General features: G+C 38.0%; 1 protein-coding gene across 16 annotated transcripts in view; it reads left to right on the top strand.

Annotated features, from left to right (window-relative positions):
- Positions 1-26,484, top strand: part of LOC139143511 (kalirin-like) — a 344,734-nt gene that overhangs the window by 241,706 nt on the left and 76,544 nt on the right. For all 16 annotated transcript variants that reach the window (XM_070713903.1, XM_070713906.1, XM_070713901.1 and 13 more), the window contains one exon: positions 7,709-8,036. In XM_070713903.1, coding sequence (XP_070570004.1) covers positions 7,709-8,036 — 328 coding nt within the window. The remainder of the gene's footprint in view (positions 1-7,708; positions 8,037-26,484) is intronic.

The raw sequence follows: 26,484 nt of genomic DNA, 5'->3' as shown, positions 1-26,484 counted from the left end.
TGTGTATGTGTTTATGTGCCCTTCTGTGCATATGTGTGACTTTACATTTGTGTGTGTATGTGTCAGTATGTATTTACCGGGTATATACAAATGTTTGTGTCTGTGTGCAGGCAGTTGGTGGTTTTTACAGGTAAGTGATACGTAACCACAATTTTTTGTTGTCTGTTTCTCAAAATATATCATGAATACTTGTGTCCGTGGTCTTATATACTTGTGTCCATGGTCCTGGCTCTTTTTATCTGTCAGGAAAATTGCTTACGACAGGAACTTGGATTTCCTGACAGAAGGCGCACTCTGTGTGAGGACATGCTGTTAGCTTACCTTGGGGTCTTTTCTGCATTGAGTAATGTCACTGTTGTGCCTGGATCTCTCTGCTTCTGTTCAGCATAGACCAAAACGATTGTCTGATCCATGGTAGTCTAGTCTTGTCTGTCGGTTTTTCTGTGTTTCAACGATAACATTACACGCAAACAGAGGCTGTGTTGACACGATGATCATGGGGACATTTCTGCATAATTTTTGGAACATACGTAATACAGCCATCAAAAGCTTCAAAATCATCAATTCTGAATAGCAGAATTTTAATCCAACAAGATTAGGTCAAAATCATATGTTTTTTCAACTGTTGTACTGAAAAACACAGCCGCACAGCAGTTTTAAAGCTGGTTTGTTTCAGAAATCGGATATAGCAAGATTGTGGTGGACGCTTATGTGTTGAGCCGAGCACACAGTTGGTCTGCCCAATTACAAAACTAATTGATCCCCGAGCGACCAAAACTTCCCTTCTTATGTAATGAGGAAAATTACATTGGACATGTAGACAGACATTCAGACAGACTGACTCATGCATACAGACACCATAGTTATGTACATGCTTCACGTAGGTAAGCATACATACATACATACATACATGTTTAGATGTGAACATACATGCATACACACACACACACACACACACCTACATATATACATATGTACACACATACATGCATGCATGTATGCATCCATACATACATACATACATACATACATACATACCTACGTACATACGTACGTACATACATACATACATACATACATACATACATATACATACATACATACATACATACATACATACATACATACATGTATGCATCCATACATACATACATACATACATACATACATACCTACGTACATACGTACGTACATACATACATACATATAATACATACATACACACCTATATATATGTTCATATACTCGGGACGCAAATTAATTCATTCATGTATACACATACCAGTGCACATCCTTATAATAGTAAAGTCTGAAATTTGTTCAGAGTAATTGCTTCAACATGTCGATGGAAAGAATAAGTTTGTTACCTCTGTGATGATCTGGTTACGTTTTCGGTTCTGTTTTCTCTATACTGTGGCACTAATTTTCTCAAAGACTTGGTAGCCTGCTGGGTGAGAAATCTAAACACCAAACAGTACCATTGCTTTGGCCAGGAGCGACAGATGATGGTGAAATGTTAGAATTTAAACGATGTAGCTTAAAAATAGAAACCCAGACTTAAACAGCTCAAAGAGTTCACCCCAGGTCAACTGTCTGTCTATTATTGTCTTCGTCATAGTTGATTGACCGATCTCTGAACCTGAGCAAAAAGCCAAATGGTGTATTTGGTGAAATCCAAGCAGGTGCTGGCGACATACCCTCCCACTGAACTAATAAGAAATGAAAATTGCGTTGCTCAAATTACAAAACAATGGCTGTCTAGTGTATGAAATCTCACCACTTCCCCTACATTCCCAAAAGTTTAGCCAGCCCTGCTGTTTAGTGCTAGGCTGCAGTGAATCTAGACTCATGCTGGCTGCAAAGTAGTTCAAGTCTTGTCTGACACAAATGTGACGTAAGTTCTCAAAAAACCGACACATGCGTCTGGCGTCTGGAATTTTGGAAGGCTTAGTTTACATGTCAAGTCCCCCTCCTCTCCAAAAAAGAGAAAGGAAAACACATTTATTTAAAATAACCACGTCAGGATTGCTGTTACTTTTACGTCAACCAGTCCGGTGAGACTTACGTCAACATGCATTATGGTCAGTAAATTGAATTCGATGTAGTCGCAGATTGAATAGGTTTACAAACATATGGTGTTGTTCGGGCTTCAATTCACTGCACCGACTGTTGTGCAGATTGGAAAAACCATCGGCAATTGAAAAGACCATCATTCTGTGTGTAGGTCTGACGAACCACGGTGAACACGACACTCTCTGTCTTGCGACAATAGAGTCGATCTGATCAAACCTTGCCCGGCAGGTGTAAATCATACGTCATTCACCTGCGTCGGTTTGATGTCATTATTCGGCTAATTACTGTTAACCGCTGACATCATCGTGAAGAATCGTCTGTTCCGAGACACAGCCAGTCAGAGACCTGTTTCTTGTGTTTTGCCTTTCAAAATGATTTTACCTGCTTATGCAGATTTGTGTCGATGACACAGTTTGGTTATAAAAGCATGGCAAGTAAAAAAAAAAATTATCATAAATGTAAATTGAACAAGTGTAAAATCCATCTATATAATGCAGTGACTTGCATTCATGAAGAAAAAAGGCATAAACGAGCATTTGTCTGCTTCCTTGCTGATAATTTCTTTTATGTTTCCTGCATTAACCCTTTTTATATTGATAAACTTTTGTGATATCTTTTTGTGTTTTTCCTTTAAAAAAAAAAAAATTAATCTCAGTTTGTGGTTTCCTGCTTTGCCAAAGTGCTGGAAGAGATTCCAGCAGGGATTGTGCGGTGATCCACCATGCCGCATTCTGGACATAGCAATCATTCCCACGGCAGAATTGCTCTTCCCTGAGTCAGGAAAGGTGACACCGGGACAAAACTGGATGTAAAAGGCATGAGTCACACCAAAACAACAACAAGGGGGAGAGCTGGTAAACTGTGAATGTGATTTAAATGTCTGGGAGTAACATTGATAAAAGAAATACTTGCCAAACTACCACAGTAAATTGTTTTTTCAACTGTAGTGTTGGTGGTATCTGTAAAATCTTGACGTATTTAAGGAAACTTCGCAGTCAGCGTACTCGGATTGGAGAATGTTATTTATGAGAGGAAATTACGCAGAGAGGGAAGGAAATCGAATTTCTGACAAATGGAGTGGTGTTCTGCACTTTGGAGAGGAGGAGAAGGCAACTTCAAAATGTAGGTTGTGTCAAGGACCTAGTCTAAGAGAGCAAAGTGGTTTTGGGAAGATGGTGTTTGTGACAATAGCGCCCCTATAGTCAGAATTGCACTGTCGGACTATGATTTTAACACACATGATACCACCATACAGTGAGATGTGTCTGTATGCGACCAGTCAGCTAATGCCGTCCCTGCAACAAAAGAACCGATATGATAAAATCTGTTCCTTTGTAAACATTCATGTGTGCTATAAAGTGCAGTGACATTATCACCGCTTGATTGGCGTCTCACTGACAACACAATTGTATCATCAATTGGACAGGAATGGGGTGTTTCCATGGCAACCTGTAACAATTTTACAGAATGGATAACAAATGCAAATTTGATCATGTTTTATGGCCAGTTAACATAAGTGGTTCGCTGTTGGGGTTTTTTCCTGCGTCATTTTGTTTTCACTTTGAAAATTCTATGTAGACAGCCAGTGCACCTCATTCAAATATTTTAGGTCATCGTTCTCTCTGTAATGTGGAAAGTTCTCCTGACCTTTGCTACCTTCTTGTTATCTGCTGCATCTCATTATCTCATGACTATCAACAAGTGATGTAATTTGTACATTTGCGAAAGTTTCATGCGACATTGTACAGTTGATAATCCATCTTGTGGTATTTCTAGTCTAGTTTCAAGGATGTCTGTTGAGAAATTCCAAGTTGTTTCTCTTTAACCCTTTGAGTGCTGTAATTTTTTCCCACCAAAATTTGAGTGCAACATGTTACCAATTTTTATGAAGTTTTCTGTAATTTTGTGATAAATTTGGACCAAATGGACATATATTTTCATTTGCTACAGTTTTTTATCAAAATTTTGGCAAAAATCGGAAAAAAAATTGACTGGGGTACATTTTATAAAGGCGACAAAAATTGACTTTGGCGCTGAAAGGGTTGAAGACTGAATTTCATCCCGTATTCCTAAGATGCAATGTTCAAATGCAAAGTCTGCACTAGTTTGTCCCCGTCGACAGATTCTGGCATTTTCGAAATGTCACCAGCCAACGTGCCGTAAACCTAGCAGATATTTAGGCCACGTATCTGTGTTATTTCTGTGAATTGTTTTGAAATTGAAAAGACAAACAGCTGACAGAGTAAATCACGCAGAAGGCTGTATCCTGATAACTTAGGGTTGTATCCCCCTGGCCTAGGGCTATAGATGTCAGTGAATTTAGGGAAACTATAACAGTCTGTCCCCAGTCAAGTCAATCTTAATTTGTTTCTATAAAACTCTTGTGTTCTAACCTCTTTGCATCCAGTGTAGTGTTTGAAAGGCAAGACATAGTTTCAACACCCCCGTTTTTTTCCCCGGTGACCTTTTGGTGCAATCACATTTCTTCCCATTCTAGGTCAGGCCACTTGACCCTGAATAAGGAGTGTTCAAACCACACTTAGCAAAGGAAGTTCATTTCTGGGAATAGTGGATCAATTTCTCCGCGGAACATTCTGGAAAAAAAAAAGAGAGCGTATGAGTGGAAATTTTACAACACGTCTCAGCTACTTGAAGAATCCCACGTCTTTAATGTGCTCTGAGAGTCTCACGTTTGGTTGCTTGACTGTGGATTGATTTGTCTGGCTGACCCATTTTTTCGAGGAAAAGTGCTGGCCTGGATTAAGGACGGTGAGAGCCTCTCGGTTGAGATCTGTGATTGTAGTTATTCGGGCTATGACAGTACAAGGTGACTGGTAGGAAGATAGTATCTTCTGATTCGTGCTAACATTGTGTGCCTGTATTTTGGGTTTGTAAAAGCCAGCAATTCTGTTCTGTAAGTTTGTTACATTCTATTTTCTCTCGTGAAAGTTTCCTCCGTACATCACCGAGACAAGTGCTGTTCTCAGTGCCTCATCATAAAGCTCAGATTTCTCTGTATATTTCGGCTAATCCAGCGCTAGGTACATTGTATACCGTTGGCCTGGATTTGAACGCCAGGGTATACCATACCCTGGCGACTCAATGTCGGGGATTTTCAGTGGTTTTTGCCGTTCTCATTGCCATGGCAACCTGTGTCATTGCTTGACATTGGATTCACAAGTAGGCATCGCTTAATATCGCGATAATTGTTTCCATGGCATTGAATCACTGGCTCCACTCAGCACTGTTGTGGTTTTATTCTTTACACACGACCCACTTGACCCATACTCCTGAATCCCATATTTCCTTTCAGTGTTTATGGACTTTCATATCCAGACAATTTGCAAACATACACCCAATATGTTCCCCTTTGTGAGGTCTTTCCATAACCAGGTCTTCAACAATGGCGCCATTTCTCAGTTTTTCTAAAGGAATATCGCCATATGGTGTATCCTATCTGTGCCGTGTCCCCATTCATCTCAACTCTAACTTTTTCACAGGCCTTTTTTTCAATGCTTGCCACAGTTTTTGAAGTGTTGCATGGATGCCAGTTTCACACGGGCTATAACCAAAGTCTGTCTACATATATGTGTTGGTTGCCATCCCACAGTCTATCACTTTGTAAGTTTTGTTGAAGTTTCATGTATTTTTCTTTCATCACATGTATGTGTTTTATAATGAGCAGCAAAGTGTTATTGATTCATTTCCCCTGCATTCTGGGGGAATCTCTCTGCCATGTCGCTCCGTGGTTAATTGATTTTCAACTGTTTCTAGTCAGCTTGCATGATTCTGGATTTTTACTCATGTTTCTATTATAAAACAGGACTTAATGGAATCGTGAACCTGTATTGTCATGAAATTGGCAATTGTGCTTTGACCAATTTCCACAAAAATCTATGTGAGATCTTTCCATAAATCATAATGCTAACTTGCAATGGATTACTTAAAGATGTTAATAGACAAGCATGATGAATACAGTGGGAAAAAACGTTGAGAAGGCACACATTTAATTGCAGTTTTAAAATTGTACTTCAGTGACTGCAAATTGTGACCTGCTGTACATCAGTTGCACAGAGTAGTATGGGATTTCTCCAATGGACAGTAACATTGATGTATCAATTTCATGAGAATATTAAGATAATATGCGCCTCGGAAGTGAAAGAGTTAAACTTTCGCCGAAAACTTTGCACAGCGAAACTTTCAACCATGCTTTTACCAAATCAAGAATAAAAATCAGGGGTCACTGTGCAAAGTTTGGTACCAGAGAAGTAAAATTCCAACATCTACCAGCGTTTGCAATTCAAAGTGGCTGTCATCTCTATGTTAACTCCGTAGGGAAAAATAAAATTCTGATTTTCGAAAAACTAAGATGGTGAAAATTTTTCTTACTCTGAAAGCTTTCAAATGTGCCCCCACAAGTGGTAGATCAGAAAAGAATTGTGAAAAATTTGAGAGTCCAGATATCTGTCCCCGAGGTGCATTCTACCTAAAAGTGATATGAGTATTGGGTTGACTGGATTTGTTGAATCAGCAATATTTTAATGTCATCATTTTCTGTGAAGAATAACAATGTCAGCATGTTCCCTGTCACTGAAATAATTCCATTGCTTCCATCCTTGGAATGTTGTTTTTGTCCGTGCAGGTAGGCATGATTAGGAAGGTTCTGCGTTTGGAATCAGATCACCCAATAGATTTTATTATTTGGCGGACATTGACATGGAATTTCAGTGCTCACATACTTTTTAAGCCTTTGAGCACCAAAGTCAATTTTTGTCGCCTATATCAAAATAAACACCAGTCAACTTTTTTCTAAATTTTTATAAAATTTTGATAAAAATCTGAAGCCAATAAAATGTGTGATGTTCATTTGATCCAAAATTGTCAAAAAAATGACAGAAAAATTCACAACATTGGTAAAATGTTGCACACTATAATTTTGGTGGGAAAAATTGCAGTGCTCAAAGGGTTAAGAATGTCTGCTTGAAAAAGTTTGGTTTTTACCTGCTCAGGATGACTTGACTAGTAACTGCAGAAAAGTCACTGCAGAAAAGTCGTTCACCATGACGGAAGTGAAGTAACAGGAGATATGGAAATTCTTAAGATTTCTGATCGGCTTGAAGGTGTTGGCAGTGGCGATAAAAATCATAGAGGTTGATCATAGAATTCTTCATCCCTGATATAAGTTGATGTAAGTGTGGTGGTAACTGATGTACACATATGTCCTCATCTGGTTGTTGTTAAGATAGGTTGTCGCACTCCACTCACATCCACTCACAATGGACAGGGTGCAGAGCCTGTGGAGATGCTGACATGTATAAAATCGGTTCATTGTTTCAGAAATGGAGTGATGGGATTCAGATCACAGGGTCATGTCTTAGAGCATCTCCAGACACTCTCAGGAAGTCTGGAGGTTACTAACCTGTGATATTTGAAATGACAGGACTTTGGCATTGTTCAGCAAGTGTTCTTGGACAGTTGCGATGATCTGGTTCATGTAGTGCAGAAACCCTGTCAAGAACTCGCCTTGTCTGTCCAGTGAAAGATATTAACCATTCATCTGTCTCGGTGTAAATCTATCTTTGTTTCGCCAATTTTGCACAAATTGACAATTTTCCCTTCTCTTTTTAACTGGCAGATTGACAGTCGTTTCAGCGAGAGACGTCTAAGTGATAGCCGACTGAGCGACAGTCGTCTCAGCGACAGCCGTCTCAGCGACAGCCGCCTCAGCGACATCCGCCTGAGCGCCGAGCTGACCGTGGTGGTAGAGGATTACGACGCCACATCCAGCCAGGAGTTATCTGTGAAGCGGGGGCAGACCGTTGAAGTGATAGAGCAGAGTGAGGCCAGACCAGAGTGGTGCCTGGTGCGATCTGTGTCCGCCGACAACTGTTCGACGTTGGAAGGGCTCATTCCTATGAGTACGCTGGGCGTGAACCACGCATTCGGAATGATGGAGAACGAAGGTAAGATGGTGTGTGTGTGTGTGTGTGTGTGTGTGTGTGTTTTGTGTGTATGTGTGGGTGCGTGCGTATGTATTTGTGTGTATGTGTGTTTGTGTGTGTGTGTGTGCACGAACGAACAATCACAGTGGAATTTTGACAAATTGGTCCCCTATGTATACTACAGCCTTGAATGTTTTATGCGCTGTTAATCAGCCATTCCTTCTTTGGCTTCCGTCGGTTAAACACATCGCACCTCCTCACTGTGTCAAAGGAAGTCGATATAATTTGTGAAGTGGTGACCATTTCCTGCCATTTATGCTATTTGCATCATATCCTAGATTTCCAAACAGCTGAGCTTGCTCTCAACACGTCCAAGTCAATACCTGAACTAACTTTAACCAAACCATCCATGATTCTCAGAAGAGTACAGTCATCTAGTGTCAAAGTATTGCACAAAAAAAACCAGCCAGTCACTATTTCCTCACATTTAAAGGCACATATACCAGCTGTAGTCTTGTCTCTGTATCAGATATAGATGTGGTATTCTACGATAAATATCAGTTCTGTATATGAGCTTTAATGGAGTTTTCTCTGCCTATTGGTGGGTGTGTCTCTGACGGTAGAATTTGCTAGTGTGATTGGACATTCTAACTTCACACAGTACAACAAGTATTTGTGATTAAAATGCATCAATGAGCCAAAGCCTGCAACAGATATCGTCCCATATCTTTGTAAAAGATAATTCAGTCTTGAAAGACAAGGAGCTCAGGAAGTTATTGCAGTCAATATTTGTTCCTGTGTGGAGACCAGAAGGGGAAGTTAACTATGTAGGCGGAGTCCGTAGAGTTCATGGTGGAAAAATAATATATTTGAAAAAGGAAGTCATTGCCTTCAACTAGGGACACAGGCTTAAAGTCTGTCATCAGTCTTGGAGGCAAGCCAAAGTCAGCGGCATTCATGTATGTTATGTACTTGAAATTGTCGTCTGACGGATTTGATTTTGAACCAGCTTTTCAAGTTGAATTATTTATGTTGGAGTCTGCTGTGCATGGTAGATGTGCCTGGTTATACTTGTTCGGTATGTTGGTGGGGACTGGTCCAGGGGAGGCAATCCAAGGGTTTAGTTGTCATTAGTATGAATAGGATGCGCTGAACAATTGTTGCTGGGTAGTGCTGATGACGTCAGTGATGACGATGACGATAATGATAAATTGATGATGATGAAAGATTAAATGATAGTGATGAAAATAAGAAAATCATAAAAAATTGCAGTTAAAATCGATGAATATTCTCATTTTGAGAAACCGTTTAGAAAAATTTTACAAAAATTACATGAAGGAAAATGAGATGTTCATGTGTGTAGGTCTGTACCAAGCAAAGGAACAACGTAGTGTATAAAGTGGCTGGCAGGCTTCAAATATTAACCTATGTAGCCTATCCCAGTGACCCTGATTGACCTTATTATCTGAACAACGTCAGTGCACAGATTGTTCTGAAACAAAGGTCCCGTACCTCCAGGCTGAACATTGCTCTGTACAGTTTCAGGGGCATTCATGTCGTGTGTTTGAAAATTATTTGAAAAAAAAATCCAAATCAAGTGATTTTGAATTGTATTGTATCTATTCTCGGTCTGCTCTTGAGAAATCTGAGGTGTGAATGGGAGAAGTGAGGTTGCTGACACTATTTTTGGGGGGGGACAGATATGATCTGACAGCTGTACAAGAGCGGATTGTTTAATGATGAGGTGCTTAGAATGATTAACATAGCCGGCTGATCTGATTACGCACGCACTGTGCGGCAAAGGAGTCTGGGCCAGCATTTTGATGTTGATGATTTGTGGGACTCCTACGGTACGGCACACTTCAGTTAGCGATCTGATCTGCGTGCAAGCCAGGCAGTGCACTGGATAAGGCAGTGTCTCTGTGAACAAAAACACGCGAGAAAAAAAAAAAGTAGTGACTCCCGAATGATTTCGGCGGTCTGTCATTCGAATTTGAGTTCTGTTGGAAATAACCTATCCAGGATTGATACCGTGGAGTACCAGCCCCGACACCGGAGAAGTCGGAAGTTTGCCATGATTTTCTGCTGGAAGAGTAACCATGGTAGGATAACATGTCTAACTTCTGCTTCTGCCTTTTTTTTTCATATCTGCAGTACAGTACTCATATACGTACCTCTGAGTATTTGTTTAGTCTAACCTTTCTTTGTTGGCATCCATCATGTATCTACCAGGGAATTCAATATAAATTGAAATCAGACATGCTGTCAGAAATTCACGGATCGTTTCACAGCCATCATTAAGCATTCAAGACTAATCGATCTGAAATGAAATCGAGATAACAAAACTCTCACTCGATTTATAATATGGGTAATATCAGTAGCCGTTACGAGACATATTTTATAGATAAGTTAATTGACACCCACAGTTCATATGTACTGAAGACTTGTTTAAATATTTCAGTGGCCTGTATCAGCTGATATTTACTGATAGAATGATATGATGGGGAAGGACTTTGTATATGTATTTTGAGCTGCGTCGGTACACTGTTTGGTATATTTTCAGCAGTCACTCTGTTTGCAAGCCTGAAATTCCAGCCACTTAGTCAAGAATTGTTGTAATCTATGCCACATACATTTAAGTCCCCTCATGAACTGTGTTCACGTTCAAACAAAAATGCTAAATCACTGTTTCTCAAAGTGAAATTTTGAGTTGTCTGAAAAAGTACACGTCAAATTAACCCTTCAAGTGAAATTTGAATTGTCAAAAAAAGTACACATCAAATTAACCCTGTCTATATGTACATCGAGTTCGTAAGGCCTGTCATAATCAGATGGTGGTCGGAGGCATCCAAAAAACATGGTCTGTGTTATGCAGCAAGGTAAGGAAGGTCAAGCTAGATGCCTGGTGAAATTATCCTGGCTTCCGCTAGGTGTGTTTGGTTTCAACGCCTACGTTGTGAGTGCATACATCACTGAACATCAGCCAACTATCAAAAGATTTCAGATTTTTTCTCTTCAGAGGAAACCTACGATGTGTACTGGCCACACGTCTCAAATTCTGTGAATCCAAGATACCAGTTTTTGATTCATAAATGTTCAGATAGGTCCTAAAGTGTACAGACAGTTCACAGGAGTAAACATAAAAAAGGCCTCACGGGCACACACACCGAAAAAACACTATGTTAAAAAAAGTAAGATTTATAGTGAAAACCTCTGTTGACAGTAGTAAATTGAATTCTAATCCCGCTCTCAAATCAAATGAATAAGTGTAATCCACTGTAAACATTTCATCAAAAAGATCAAAAATATTGCATTCTGTATTTATTACACAGTCCTTTTAAAAAAAATCTCAGAGAGAAATTTCAGATGAAACAGAGAAAATTTGTGAAAATTGAAATTCATTCAAGTGAACATCTGAGAGCAAAGATGTGTGGAAGTCGGGAATCTTGATTTACGGATTATATGCATAAATAGCTGAAGTATGCCGGGGAAGGAATCGAGGCACAGACCTTCCAGTTGATTTGACATGCCACCGGATTCCATCTGTCTTGGTTCTTCAAAACTTGTTTTCTATTCTCAGCGTGGAAAGTTATTTGACAAGCCGATAATCTCCAGATGAACTGATGCAAGCATATACTAGATTAAACTCTACATTAGGATGTTTGGGAGGTTGCCCCGCATTGCAGTGACCTATGGTGTTTTTACGGGACTTATCAACATGATTTATGAATCAGTCACCCATAACAAAATTCATGTTTTCGAAAAAATACATCCGTAAAAAAAATTAGAGCTATTGTATGTTGTCTAGTGCAATCAAATACCGTGTAATAAAAAAAAATGTATATTTATTGACAAATCCTTTGTACTCAAATAAATTATGCTGCGCTGAGTATATTAGGAAGTTTCGCAAGTCTTTATCAACAAAACACATTTGAGGCATCACAAAAGTCTAATTGGGTAGTCTAGTGCTGGCAAACTCTTTTTAATGATATCGGAATATATTTCATAACCCACTCCTAATGCTGTACTTTATATCTCTTTCACATTCTACAAATCTGTTTTTTCTGTTGAACTTCCAACGTAACAATCTACTTGGATTAATCTTGTGTGAATGTGAAGCAAGAATAAATCACAAATTATGTACTCAAAACTCTTTACTGTTCTGTATAAAATTTGATTTCAATCAAGGCCTTTCCAAGTTACATTTTCTCATCGCGCATCATACAAAATACACAGCTTTAAAAACTGAAATTGTCTTGCACAAAGAAGTCTAGGCGGTGTAACTGGTATTGATACAATGTTAGCAATTCGAGTCTTTCGGTCCTGCTGTGAAAATGTTTCTTGTAACATTTCTTGATAAGGAGAGTTGATCAGTGGTTGTAATTCACCAAATGTTGAAAAAATCAAAAGATGCAGGAAAGGACGATGCAATGATGGTTTTGTAATGATGAGAAATTATGGCATTTTGTCTGTTGTCTTTCTTTGAAGCCAGCATTCGTGCTTACTAATCATGTGGTATGTGGTAGAAACGGTGTATGTATGCGGAATGTTCCAAGCTATACTGGAAGGCACTGGATTGTTTGTTTTGAAACGGACAACACCCCGCTGAATTACGGTACAACATGTCAATTTCCATGTCAAGGGTCTCACTTCTGTCTATTTTTGGTTTTGATATCAATAATATTGTCCTCAAAAAGTTGTGATCTGTTTTTCTCTGCAGCTTTAATGCAAAACATGTGACATGTTATTGCACATGAACTTGAAACGGACATGCAAAGTTTATCATCCATCCACTGTTTGAAGTAAATATATGGATAGTGTGAAAGATATATAGCCTGGAGCACTTCACATCCAACATCTCTCTCCAAAGTAGAACAGCGCAGTCATTTCAATTATGTCCTAGGTAATGTGGGAAAAATCCTATTACAAGTGTCAAAAGCAATTCATATTTTAATGAATATTACAGCTGTAATGTTTAAGTAGGAAAGTGTTTTCTTATGAAAGCCAAACTATATTGGCTCATTTATTTCTCATCAAAAGATGAAACAGCAAACTTGGGAGAACTCTCTTGTCGGAGCTTTATCATATTTCAGACATAAAACTAACAAAACATGCGGGGATCTTGCAATTTAAGATCGTAGTGACGTCCACAGATGGAGGTTAAACAGACAGTTTATAAACATTTGCTGAATTGTTTTGTCTGAACCAAAACAAAGTGTTGAAACTCACTTGATTTGCCTGGATCGATAATGGGTATTTTTCCTTTAATCAGCGTTTTTTTCTGAATCTGTATTATTTTAACCTCAACAGTTAAAAATTTCCCTGATGCAGTGGGTCAGCCCTTGCTTTCGGAAACACAAGAGTTTGTACCAAAGTTAGGAAAATACAGGGGTTGGAGATACAAAACTACATGTTTGTATGGTGTAAAACTGTAATGTTATAGATCTCCATCCAGGCCTCATCACAGCTTGTGCAGATCATCACATATACAGACACAGATTGCAGGTTCTCATACCAGATCTAATACAGTTGTGTTGTGTACACCCTGGCCCCTGTCGCTGTGACCTGAATTTTCAAACTTATTGACAGGCTAAACCCAATGTCAAGGGCGTAAATCACTGAGTTTATAGACATCTGCATTTGCCTGTGTCTGTGCTGGTATGCTGTTGTGAGCTATTTTGTGCGTGCTCTCTGAACTCTTGCACAGTGCGTACCAAGCTACATTGAAATGTTCATAACGGGGACAAGAGGCAACAGTGTTTACTGGCAGCCGTACGTTGATCCAAAAAAATCCATATGCACACATATATCATACACATGCACACAAAAAAAAATATGCACACAATGAATAACACACAGAGTCCTTGAAATCACTGGGTTGCCATCATGTTGGTAGGGAGTCTCCCCGCCATCTCATCAAATTTTAAGTAAATTGTCACTCAATGAGACGCCAAATCTCTGAATTCTGCCGGCGTTGTGACGTTATTGGCGAGCAGAGTCCAGATGGTGACATCAATTTACTGCCTATGATAAATGATAATGATGATACCGGCAGTGCGGTTATATTGTACTCAAGGTCGGGTTGCCAGCGCTGTAGATGAAGTAGATGCAAGAGGTCATCCTCTAACCTTCAGTATCCAAGGTCAGCTTCTTGGATCGTAAAAATTTAGTCTCGGTAAGACTTCAATAAAAAATTACTCAATATCCGCACAGAAATTTCAAAATCTATGTTTATCGAAACTGATTATGTTATTCTCATATGTTGGCCTGTGCAAGGATGGGTTAATAGGAACTGTGGTGACAGCGCCCTCTATGAGTAAAAATTTCGCAGTGACACCAACTTGTAGATGACAGGTTTCTGTGTTTTCTTATCAGTATGTTCTTTGGTATGGTTCATCAAAGCCAGTGAACTGTCACATGGCTATGGCATCTTTGTTGGTCTGTGTACGTACTGTGGCCCATATAGAACTTACATTTTTGTTCTATCATAATCATGTGCTTTGTGGCGTAGTTTCAATTTGTGAAATACCATGTTTCATATGTGAGCCGTCTGAGGAGGGAACTAGCATGGGATAGAAACGGTGATTATTGCTTGATAACATTTTAGGTTGGGTTATTACTGGACAGATCAGTTTGCGAATAATCTTGGAGTGCCTCTGATCTTGCTCTTCCAATCGGACACGTCTGATACTTGCTTTTCTCGTACAACTCAGCAATCCATCATCACAGTGTATCAAGGGTGCTGTAAAATCCTTCCCAGGATGCCACACTCATTTGTCATTACTCTCTCCATCTCTCTTGCTCCGGTTTTCTCTTTCTCACGACAAGTATTCTGTGGGAACCAGTATGAACAAACTGACCAATATCTTGGTATTTATCTGTCCGCACTGATGTTCTTGACACCGGTACAGGCGTACCTTAGCAGTGCTTATCATCTACAAAGTTTGCAAGATAATAGAGACATTCTTTATATTATAATTACATATGTACTTAATTCTGTGTGTCATCGTTTCAATTCAAATTTCCTGTTTGTACATCCTGTATTGTTTAATATTTGCTTGCATTTGGTATGTACGTCATTGCTAAATGTATTTGATATTGAAGTAAATTACAGAAATGGTTTCTGCCCATTTTGTGTGAACACCCTGTCAATACCAAACCTCTGGTACAATCAATTTGTTCCCAACTATTCTATGGGTACCCTGTACTGGCATCAGAGGCTCCCATTCAGTTCAGAGCTTTAAATACTGGATGTTAGTTTCAGCGGTATAAGTCGGAGAGCTGTATACAAAAAAAATACTCTGCGAAGAAAATGAATTGAGAACTGTCTAGTCTGAACGAATTCCAAATTTGGCCTCAGAGATCATAATGGACAGACTTACTGGTCGAAGTTTTGATGGTGATTTGATGAAAGAAAATAATCTGATGATCCTAAAACTTGCATGTTGATCAATACTGGTTACCCAAAGCATGATTTAAACAGAGAAATACCTTTTCACTGAGGAACACATGGGCAGGACACTGAGATTGTTGCGTGTGCATACTTAGAAATGTTCACAACAGAATCAAATAGCAATGAACAGAAATCTTGATTACATGAACAAAAACTTCATGCATAAAATAAAAAATACTTCAAAATACTTCAAAATCTGTGAAAAAATATATGTTGACCAACAATTAGGGAAATCAGTGGTATCTGAATGATTTTTCCTGCAAGAGTTGGAAAAATGAAGAGAACTTTTCTGGAGTATGTCATGAGTTTTTTGTGAATGAGGCAGATCATCACATAGCTTATGTTATCAGCATTGTGCAGATAAACACTTGACCGGTTTATCACTGTCTTGGAATGTCAAGCCTTCAGCTTGATTGACACACTTCAGAATTCAATCCCATCTAGGGGGCCTCCATCATTGATACCCTTTATCCCTGCCATCATTTTTTCAACTCAGTTGTTGTGTTTCATCTCAGCCTGGTCTCTCTCTCTTTTCCACTCTCCTCCGGCGCTTTTTCCAATTTCTCAGTGGAAAGTCTGACTAGTCACATCCGAGTACAAGGAGTCATTCCCTGACTGCAGTGCCGTTTTACTGTTGTACTGTTGTTATCATGTCTCTGTGCACCAAACTTCCACTAGAAACTATAATTATCCACTTCAGATTTTTCTCCATAGATGTTGAAGCCGCATACAAATACTGGTATGCCTGTACCTCTGTATTTCGTAACATTGTAAACATTGTACCATCAACATGTGGTTTCATGTTTAATTTTATGAAAATATGATCCCATATCCTGGCTTATGAAGCCGGAACTACTGTTTTCAATTGTAAAATCTAGCACAATGAGGATTTCTCTGTCATTGGTACAGTTTATATCTTTTACAGTGGTCAGCAAAACTGTAGTACATATTTAGAAATTTTGTAAGTTTCCTGAGGTGTGTTAAATAGATTAAAGTTTTGTGCTATTTTAAAAGTGCTTTTAATGGTGACAATTAATACTGGTTTTGTCAAGTCTTAAAGTATAATCATCAAAACAAGCTGTACTCGTCAGATTTATTTCTTCAAAATGATTTGCCAATCTGCCGTACTGAAAGATCTCCAAAAGCAGGGAGAAATGTTTTTTGTTCTTTCAATCAAGATATGTTTTTAGACCCAGAGGCAAAATTTCTGTCTCCCATTAAAATTATAGATCATCAGAGATGACATACAAGATATATGTACAGTGAAACCTCAGGATGTTTTGTCTTACAATTGGTAGTTGGTTGTGGAACTGCAGCAATTTTTGGCAGTTTTATATTGAGAAGGGAGTAATATACTCATTGCATCTACTTTGAGCACTGTTCACCAATGGAATTTGCTTTGTTTTCAGTGGCAAAGTTCGACCGCTATTCAGAAAACATTTTTATAAGAGAGTAAAAATGAGTAAAAACTTTTTAATACATCAAAACTGCTTCTTAATTCCTCATAGCCAGATTTTAGCCAAAATTGAAGGCACTTTTGTTTAGGCGATTCAAAAAAAATTGACTGTTATTTGATGTTGCTTAGAGCAATTGAGATTGTGATGTGCAGACTATCAGATACAAGCATTGAACAAAACATAGATCCATCAGAAATACCACGGGAGATTTTCATGGGTGATGTGCAGCAGACAACATTTATGAGATAGTTGCAAGTCACCCCATGAAGTCTGACTGAGCTCCACTGAAATCTGTGCTTCTGAGCTGAAGAGCGCCCTCTATGGAACTTGGTTCCCATACGCAAAGAAAAGTATAAAATTTCCATATTGATGTGCACATGTCACACACATACATGTAATTCATGCATCTGTCACTGCATTCAAATTTCACAAGGTTTCCTTCCTGTAATGTCTGCCCACATTTCATTGAAGATGAAAATCTGTCAAAACTAACTGCAAAAGTCCAATGGAGGTTTCCAAAGTGTGAAGCTGCAAAGTCTGCTGTACTATTAAAAATAATCCATCGCAGAAGTCTCTACCATTCTTCTTGATTGGTGTGTGTGTATGTGTGTGTGTGTATTTGTACTTGAAGTAATTTTGTTTTATATATATATATATATATATATATATATATATATATATATATATATATATTGCATACATATTGCATACATATAGAGTTCCATATTATTTTTCTAATGCATATCACCAGCACTACAGCCAAGGATTTCTGATTCTAGGTCATGACCATATTTTCAGCTCCATGAGGTTGCTGACCATGTGACCTAGTGAGGAGAGAGGTCATCTTCAAGTCACATGATGACATTGCGTTAGACAGGTGTCATGTTCTGGCGATCACGTTACAGTGTCCGATAGAATTACTCGTCCACAAAAGTTGAAGGGGATCTCCAAGGGGGTTCTTTCTTCAAACTGGCAAAATTGGCTCCATCCACCCTGCAGTTTCGTTATGAATTATTATGTCACAATCCACCTAATTGTGAAAGAAAATACTGTTGAAGCGGAAAAATTGCACAAAGGGAGGTCATTTTGTTATGAGAAGAGCTTCCAAGGGAGGGATGACAGTTGGTAGAAGAGTTGTCAGATTCAAGGGCCTCGCTGACACTGAATGTTATACAAAAAATTTATTACCAGAGCAGTGCAGACAAGGCAAAGTTTACCAAATTTCAAACCCACGTGACAGCCCTGATAGATTACAATTTGTCAAGACTTATATTTCATTGATTCATCATAGTCGTAAAACATATTTCATTGCAATTTCGCCATGAGAGGGTCATAAGTTATAGCCCCCTTGAAGCCAAGATGCAGCCAATGTTGTGTGAAATCACGGCTGTAAATTTGATTCACTTCTGTGATCGGGAAAAATTGAAGTTGCCGTCACTTATTGTGTTGCAGAACTTGATAGAGAGCTGTTATAAAAGTGTACAGCCCCTGATCCTTTATGGTTTTTTCCTGCTTTTATTTCATGCCGAGTGCCAGAGTGTTATATCAGGATCCATCTAGAATATCTTTATAGGCCGACAGTTTACTCCAGGAAAGTGGAATGGGTCAAAGGTCAATGGCTCCTTTATTTGAGAGGCTATTCAGTGACAGTAATTTGGTCATACTCAAGTGCTTATGGTCGATTTTTAGAAGTCTCTAGCTCTAGTCTGATTGTCATTTATTGTATCTTGTGTGCCGTGTGTGTGCCCATGCATGTATCCGTCTAAATTCTGATTTTAACCCACGCATATACATCTTACTGTTAGTGTAGGCCCGGCTATCATACCACAACTAAAGATGAGGAATATTGTTCCCCGAGTGCTTTGTTGACCCAACTGACAGATAAATATTAGATTTAGATTCAGATTCAGATGGATTTGTATGTGATAGTTGCACAACCTCTTCAAACATCTTTTATGATGGATTTACACAACTAGTACATAAAAAATATACCTGGCTACTCTGCCAATAATCTCTTTTCGTAACATCTTGTTATCCTCAGACTCTTTTTTGGATCATTCACAGATAATTTCATCATATTTGAATGGTAACACTAGCAGCCACAGCATTATATTCTGGCAGAAAGGGCAATCTCAATCTCACTTTGTTCACATATTCAGTTTCTCATTTCTGATTCGCACCACATCGCAAATTTGTTCGTGACTGTTTCCATAAAATTGCAGGAATGTACTTGTCTTCACAGTTCACCTCTTAAGGTGGTTGGAAAGGCTATTTTTGCACCAATTCTTTTCTCAGAGTTATAATGTCAAGTTTCTAGTGTTAGAATCAAGATATTTAGTTCAAATTTTCAGGATAACTCCCTTAGTTAATATTTTCTCCAAAGAATATAAAAATTGTATATTTGCAGCCATGATTTTGAAATATGACACCAGTAAATATTAAAATTTAATTTTTCATATTTTTTTACATATTTGAATTTAATAATAATTGGATAGTATTAATATTACCAAATTAGTTATAAATGTGTTGACACTATTTATTGCAAGATTTGTACGGCAGGATTTGTAAATAAAATTTGTTTTTATGATTTTACATGGTTTATATATCAAAAAATTATTAAAAATTCTTTCAAATTTCAAAATGTGATTTTTCAAAAAGTACTTCAAATACAGGAAAATTGTGCCGTATAAATCTTATCTGTAACCTTGTTAATAGGCTGTAAAAATTCCATGTCCATATCTCATTTCAAAGTTGGATTAAATTGGTATACAATTATGTAGGAAAACTGTTATTCTGTCAAAAATGTTGAAAACAAGCCATATTTGCACCCCTCTTTTGAAGTCATAGAGCAGTTTTTTTGGTTAATCTCACTTTTGACACCTCTTTGACACTCAAAGAATCTAAAAATGCATTTACAATAGCAGTCACTCACTCTGAATGCCAGCACCGCCTTGTCAAACTTTCCTGAAAAACAGCAAATAATGACTTTCCCTTTTCAAACATTTTATTAAAAACTAGGGGACCTCTACCATAGTTAATACACTAAGAACTCCCCAACTTCTTCTTATTTGGTCAGTTTTTCAGAAGTTTTAACAGGCTATAACTCTGCAATGCCTTTGTGCCCAAATGTCTAGTTTTTTTTATTCCACAGAGAATGTTGACTACTTTTATATTTTAATAGTTTTGTTGAAATTTATAACTGACGCTCTAGCCTTTCCAACCACCTCTTAATGCAAAGCCTACAAAAAAGTACAGCACGTTCTCTTCATCTGTTTGGTCAGTGGGAAGGAGGACTCTGTGGGGAGTGACAATGCAGTGACAGTCCCACTTTATCCCAAATCTTCCGTTGATTCAGAGCTGGAATACTGTCTTTTCAGAACATAAATCAGTCTGGATCAGTACTTATTTTGTCATTTTCCAACATGTCCGTCACAAGAAAGGATATCGGGGGATAATTTGAACCATGTTATGTATTCGTGATAGTTAAGAACTGCTCTCCACCTATAGATTACAAGGAATTTACGCTCCTACTAGCATGTGCATATATGTACTAAGTGCAGTTTGTATGGACAGAGGAGTCAAATTTCTATAATCTCTTGAAGTAAGCTGAAGATCTCTTTACAGTAAAGATTCCTTCAAATGGTTTAGTTATTGCATACACATATCATTTATTTTGCGGTTTCTACATTAGACCTTGCAATACACACACAAATATACTGATGTAAACAAACTTTCCGGCAAGAACATGCATACACATGCAAACATTCTTCAATATATATTCCCTGACTGAACTTAATCCCTTGAGTGCTGTAATTTTTCCCACCAAAATTTCAGGGTAACATTTTACCAATTTTTATGAATTTTTCTGTAATTTCTTTATAGTTTTGGTGCAAATGGACATAACTTTTCATTGGCTACAATTTTTGACCAAAATTTTGGGAAAAATCTGGAAAAAAGTTCTTTAGATCTGAAAAAATGTTGGCATTGTAATCGTTTAAGGCAACAAACAATGATGTTGGCACTCAAAGGGGGTTAATTCACCACATATTAGTGCTTCACATTCATAGCTAGTCAGTTCCCCAAATTTTTGTACCACGGTTACAAAAAATTAAAATACACACAACATGTGGTAAATAGTTACAATGTGCTTCTGGTGTTTAATCCTTTCTCCAGCTGAAGGTTGGAGAAAGGACAAATGAACTTTGGTCCAACCTTTATGATAGAGGGGAGAGGGGTTGAAGCATCAATGAATTGAGGCTAAGACTAAAAAAACAATTTTGGAAAACTGCCAGGAATGTTACCATCATCAATTTCAATAATTATAAATGTATTGTATGTCGCTAGTGGATGCGGTGTCAAATGTAAGTTTTGATCAGTTCCTGTTATTGACAAGAATTCTGTCTGATTTCATCTATTTGCTATCGAACAAGTCAAAGATATCTCTAATGACGAACGTCCGCACAGTAGGTCTTCGCATTTGAAGCAGCCGGCGGATACGTAAACACAACATGGTTTGTCCCTGACGTGAGTTCAAACACTGATTGGCACGTCTGCAGTTCTAAGATATAGAGAAGAAACAAATATATTGTGTAGATATTTGAAGTGGTGGAAATTTTCACTGGAGGTTATTTTAATTTACCAGACTAAACTAATATTCTGAGTTTTTGGAGAATGAGATGAAAAACCACTGCACCAAACTCCAGAAGGGTTTACATTGGGACAAAACCCCCTCTACCCGACCCACCTATAGGATCTTTTCCCCTGCATTGTGAGTCACATGTAGTATTGGAAGCAAGCCATTCCTTTAAAACCACAGGGGCTCAAGCGATTTTGTAAATGCTATAAACGCAAGGGAGAGTGTCATAGAAGTAATATCGGTTATGTTTGATAAAAATTTGTACTATCGAAACAAAATTAATACAGTATCAGTAAATGTACGTTCTTTTTATTGTTTTCATTTCAACTGTTCTTAATGATTGCTAAACTATTCCACAAACTCGGTAGATTTCATATTTCATGGTTTTCTCGCCAAGTAGTCTTAACTTATGTGAGTTAACTGCCATCTTTGAAAACTATAATAAGCATTGATTTGTAAGTGGCCCTTTTGCTTTTTTCGATAGGACTTGAGTACAAATGTAATGTACATTTATTTGCAAAATCTTGGTGACCTTATGAAAGTTACGGTTGAAGTAATTGAATTTCCATGCTACAGGATGTTTTCTGACATAAAAAAACGTAATTGAACATTCAAGGGTCAGACAGAGAAGCATTTTATGAAAGTTGACGGAAACTTTCAGTTTGGATGTGAATTTGACAATTTGATCAGAACAAATGCTCATTAAGATGTCATGTGCAGTCACGCAGAGAATGTATAGAAACTAAAACATAACGAAGATTTCTCACCATTCTGTTTGTGCAATGCATAGATAGATACTAGCATATGGAATAAACACATTTTCCAGTGAAATATCATGTCACTTCATATGTTGGAAGATCATCAAAACCAATATTAAATGTAAAAAAAGTAAAACAAATATCGTATTTTTACCATTACTGTCCTATAATTTTACATTCACTGATAAAAAAAACTGACTTTCCAAAATGATGCAAAAGTTCAAAAGACGTTTTGCAATATTTTTTGTTAAAGTTGTTACCGCTCTTAAAGCTGACATCATATGTACTGATATTTATGTGAGTAGATACAGTTTAATATATCAACTGTTTTGACAAAAAAAATGACAGTGACATAAGTGACATTAGTCCATTTGGAAGATGGCTCTCGTGGGCGTAATTCTTGTGCAAAATTGACTGTTGAACCATTTCAGCTGCGCCGTCTCGTTCTTAAAGAGCTGTTACGGGATACAAATGCGGAAAGATAAGCCACAAGGATTGCTCATCATAAGAATTATGAGATCACCACCCTATCAAGATAATATCCGTCATTGTCTGGTGGGCAACCATCCATTGCAGCGATTTCTTCGAGGAATTGTGCAGTGAACTGAATCGAACACTTCCACTTTTTCTGAAAATGTGAAAAAATTAATAAAAGGAAGTGTTTTACAGAAAATCATATTGTAACTTTTTGAGGTACGGTGTTTTAAATTTTGTCATATACTGGTTTCTTATGCTGACACCCCTGTTGAAAAAATGGAGGAATCCAGCTTAGCCTTTTAAAGAGTACGCTTGACTAGGTCAGCTGTGATTGTCACCGAATCACTGCCTCATGATTAGAACTGCAATTTCCAGAGGGGGTGTCGCCCGTGACTGCAACGGCCCAGAAACAACAGGGGGAAAAACTCCTTCAGCTGGTATTCGCTGTCATGTCGTCAGAATCTTCTGGGGGACGTTTTCGGAGTGCCGTCCGTCGCATCATGGGAGGTATGGGAAGAGGTATGTACATGTCAGCTTTTGTTAAATGTTCTCCCGAGGGGCTGGGCAAAAATTAAGGAAATGACAACAAGCCCAGGAGATACGGTCTGACATCACCACACTTGACGAGTGTACGGACATATACTTGAAATTTACTGTCAGTTCTGCAAGTGCTCTGGTCGTAACCCTGGCCCAACCCAATTGTCATCCTCTCGTCTTGACACTTCAACCATCATTTGCCAGAGAGCACCCCATGGTTGAAGTTAAGGCCAACATCCTCAGGAGGAAAATTTCCGCAATTACCAAGACCGTTCAGTGGTATATATTCTCCCGCATGGAATCGGACACTTGTGTTTATTTTTTTAATATTGTGAAAGGCATCCTAGCTGCTTGTCATGCTCTGTCGGCTTTCATCAAGCGCACCAAGATTAAGTCGTCATAATTTTCCAAGGTTCAGAGACAGATCAAAAATATAACAGCTTGAGTCACGCCCCTTTCCCCATCCACCCAAGTTAGATTTTTTTTGTCAAATTCGACTTCGGCTTTGCCATATGTATCTGCTATGATTTCACCCTCAGTAAAGATATTTAGTTATGATGGCATGATGTGATGGGGCCAGCCAAGGACAATTTTTCACCAGTTATATTTTCCCCCATTTTTTTTCGCAAGAAACCGGCTCAGCTTCAAGGAACATCCCATTTATGTAATCATAGTTTGTTAAACGCATTGCAGTCATATATTAATGGTTATATGAAAACAAACCAGAGGCCAGGGTTGGTCTCCCTATCATGATTAACAGATAAGGAAGGGCATTGGCACCGCTGCACTTTGTACTCAACGGGGTGGCTTGAGATAGAGAGGTGTACACATCCACTTCAAACTGAAAACTGTCTTCCGTCTTACTCTGGAAAGTTGTCACACTTGCAACAAGCATGTACCACCTTGTATTTCTGAGGGTGCCCCTGGCCTTTAGATACAGTTATTAACACCGCACATCGCTAGAAAAGTATTCCTGTATGGAGAGAAATTCATAATAACAGGAGGGCAGCTTCATTCATTTCACGAGTCGATGAGAAATGTGAACCAATTATATGATGTGAAACAAAGGGGCGTTTGAATTTTGGCTCTGTGCAAACTTTTATTTTTTATAAACTACACGGTCGTTGTGACAGAAGGTCACGTTGTTGCCTGCTGGCAGTCATTCATAATGATTCCTTGATGTTTATTGCAACCCCTCGTGTTCTCGAGATTGATTTTTATCGCATCAAAAGGTTACCACAAAGAAGGTTGCCATAATTCTCTTTTGACCGTCCTTGCGGCTTGTCCTATTACAATTAAGAATAAAAGAAAAGAAATTGAAACAAGGTCTGCGGAAAAACTGTTTCTTTGATCTCTACAAAATTGAAGTTGATTTCCGCCCAATAAAAATGTATTCTAAAACTAATTTATAGGGAGTGAAACACATGTTTATACATGGTTTCATTTCACCCTGATCATATTTCCCTTTCATGAATTTAAATAATATCAATTTCATTTTTAAATCTTGCGGAGCAGGGGGAAGTGTAATTATATATATATATATATATATATATATATATATATATATATATATATATATATATATATATATATATATATATATATGTATATATATATATATATATATATATATATATATATATATATATATATATATATGTATATATATATATATATCCCAAACTCCTTCTTCAGTAAAATTTGCCCAAGGGACAAATTAATTGCAAATCACATCTGAGAAGGTCACATCTTACATGTGCATAAAAGCTATTCCATGTCTGTTTTGGCAATGACAAAGATCACATCATAGCTACCCAGTGAGCTAAGTATAGTATAGACTCTGCTAATTGGCTCTGTCAAGTTTTATTTGTTTATTATTTATTCATTTGCTGTGATCTGTTTGGTTCATTGTATTTTTTTTGTCGTAATCATTTTCAAGTGGACTGGGCTGATAAGATGCAGGGCAGATTGTCACGATCAAACACCAAGATAAGGCACATTGCCAGCCAAACATGGTTATTTGAACCACTTATTCGGTGAAGTAGCCGGGTTTTTTTAAGAGAGTGTGCAAGTACAGGGCATATTACAACATCTCTGGGGATAGAGCCCCAATAATTGATAATTTTACAGAGAAATAAAAAAAAAATCAAAGAATTATGGAAACATCGTAAAGGAAGTTGATCAGGAAGACAGATGTTCTATACGATTGAGAGTAAAAAGGTACCGCCGTTCGGCAAGTGTTCTGGTGTGAGCGTCATATCCTGTATATTGAGAAAGAGACACTGAAGTGAAATACAAATGACGCTTTTTTGTGCGTGTTTGACACTGTGTGTGGTGTAAAATAGAGCAATTGACTGAACAAGCGTATCATCAGTGCAGGCTTGTAAGATAAAAAAGATCTGTATCATGTAGGACAGGTGATGAAGAAAAGATGTGATAACCTCTTTCAACCCCCCAAATCCCTGTGAGCTGGTCCAGGATCACCATTGATAATAATTGGTTTGGACCAAACCATAGTGGTGAAGGGGTGAAATTAAAGGAGGGAGAAAAATTTCAGGATAGGAAGAAAAAGAGGAATACTGGAAGAATATTAAGGTAGAATGTGCCTCGGGGACAGATGTTTGTACTGTCAAACTTTTCCAATTCTTTTCTGATGTACCACTTATAGTGGCTTAATTTGAAGCCCTTTGATTCAGAAAAACGTTCACTGTCTTAGTTTTTTGAAAACGAAAATGTGATTTTTCTCCATAGAGTTAACGCAGAGATGGCAGCCATTTTGAATTTCAAATATCGGTAAATGTAGGTTAATTTGTTTCTGCTGTACCAAAATTTGCACGGTGACCCCAGATTTTTGTTCTTGATTTTGAAAGTGAATGATTAAAGGATTCCTTGAGGAAAATTTGAGCAAAAGTTTAAGTCTTTCAGGTGCCAATTGAATCATTTGCAGAAAAAAGATAAGTTTGTTGACCTCAAAGAAAGCTTGGTTGAACTCAATCATTCTCACTGTATATTATGTAGACCAGTGTATATCTACTTGGTGTCGGAGGGGTCAGAACATAAGTGCAAGCCACCTGGTTTAACATTAGAAAGTCGGTCAATTGGCTGTTGTGACAAAGTCTTCGACATGGTTGTTTTGATAAGCAGTTATGTA

The sequence above is a fragment of the Ptychodera flava genome, chromosome 11 (genome assembly GCF_041260155.1).
Source record: "Ptychodera flava strain L36383 chromosome 11, AS_Pfla_20210202, whole genome shotgun sequence".
Taxonomy (NCBI): Eukaryota; Metazoa; Hemichordata; class Enteropneusta; family Ptychoderidae; genus Ptychodera; species Ptychodera flava.
Note: the sequence above shows the minus strand (reverse complement) of the source record. Positions and strands in the feature narration are given on the sequence as shown.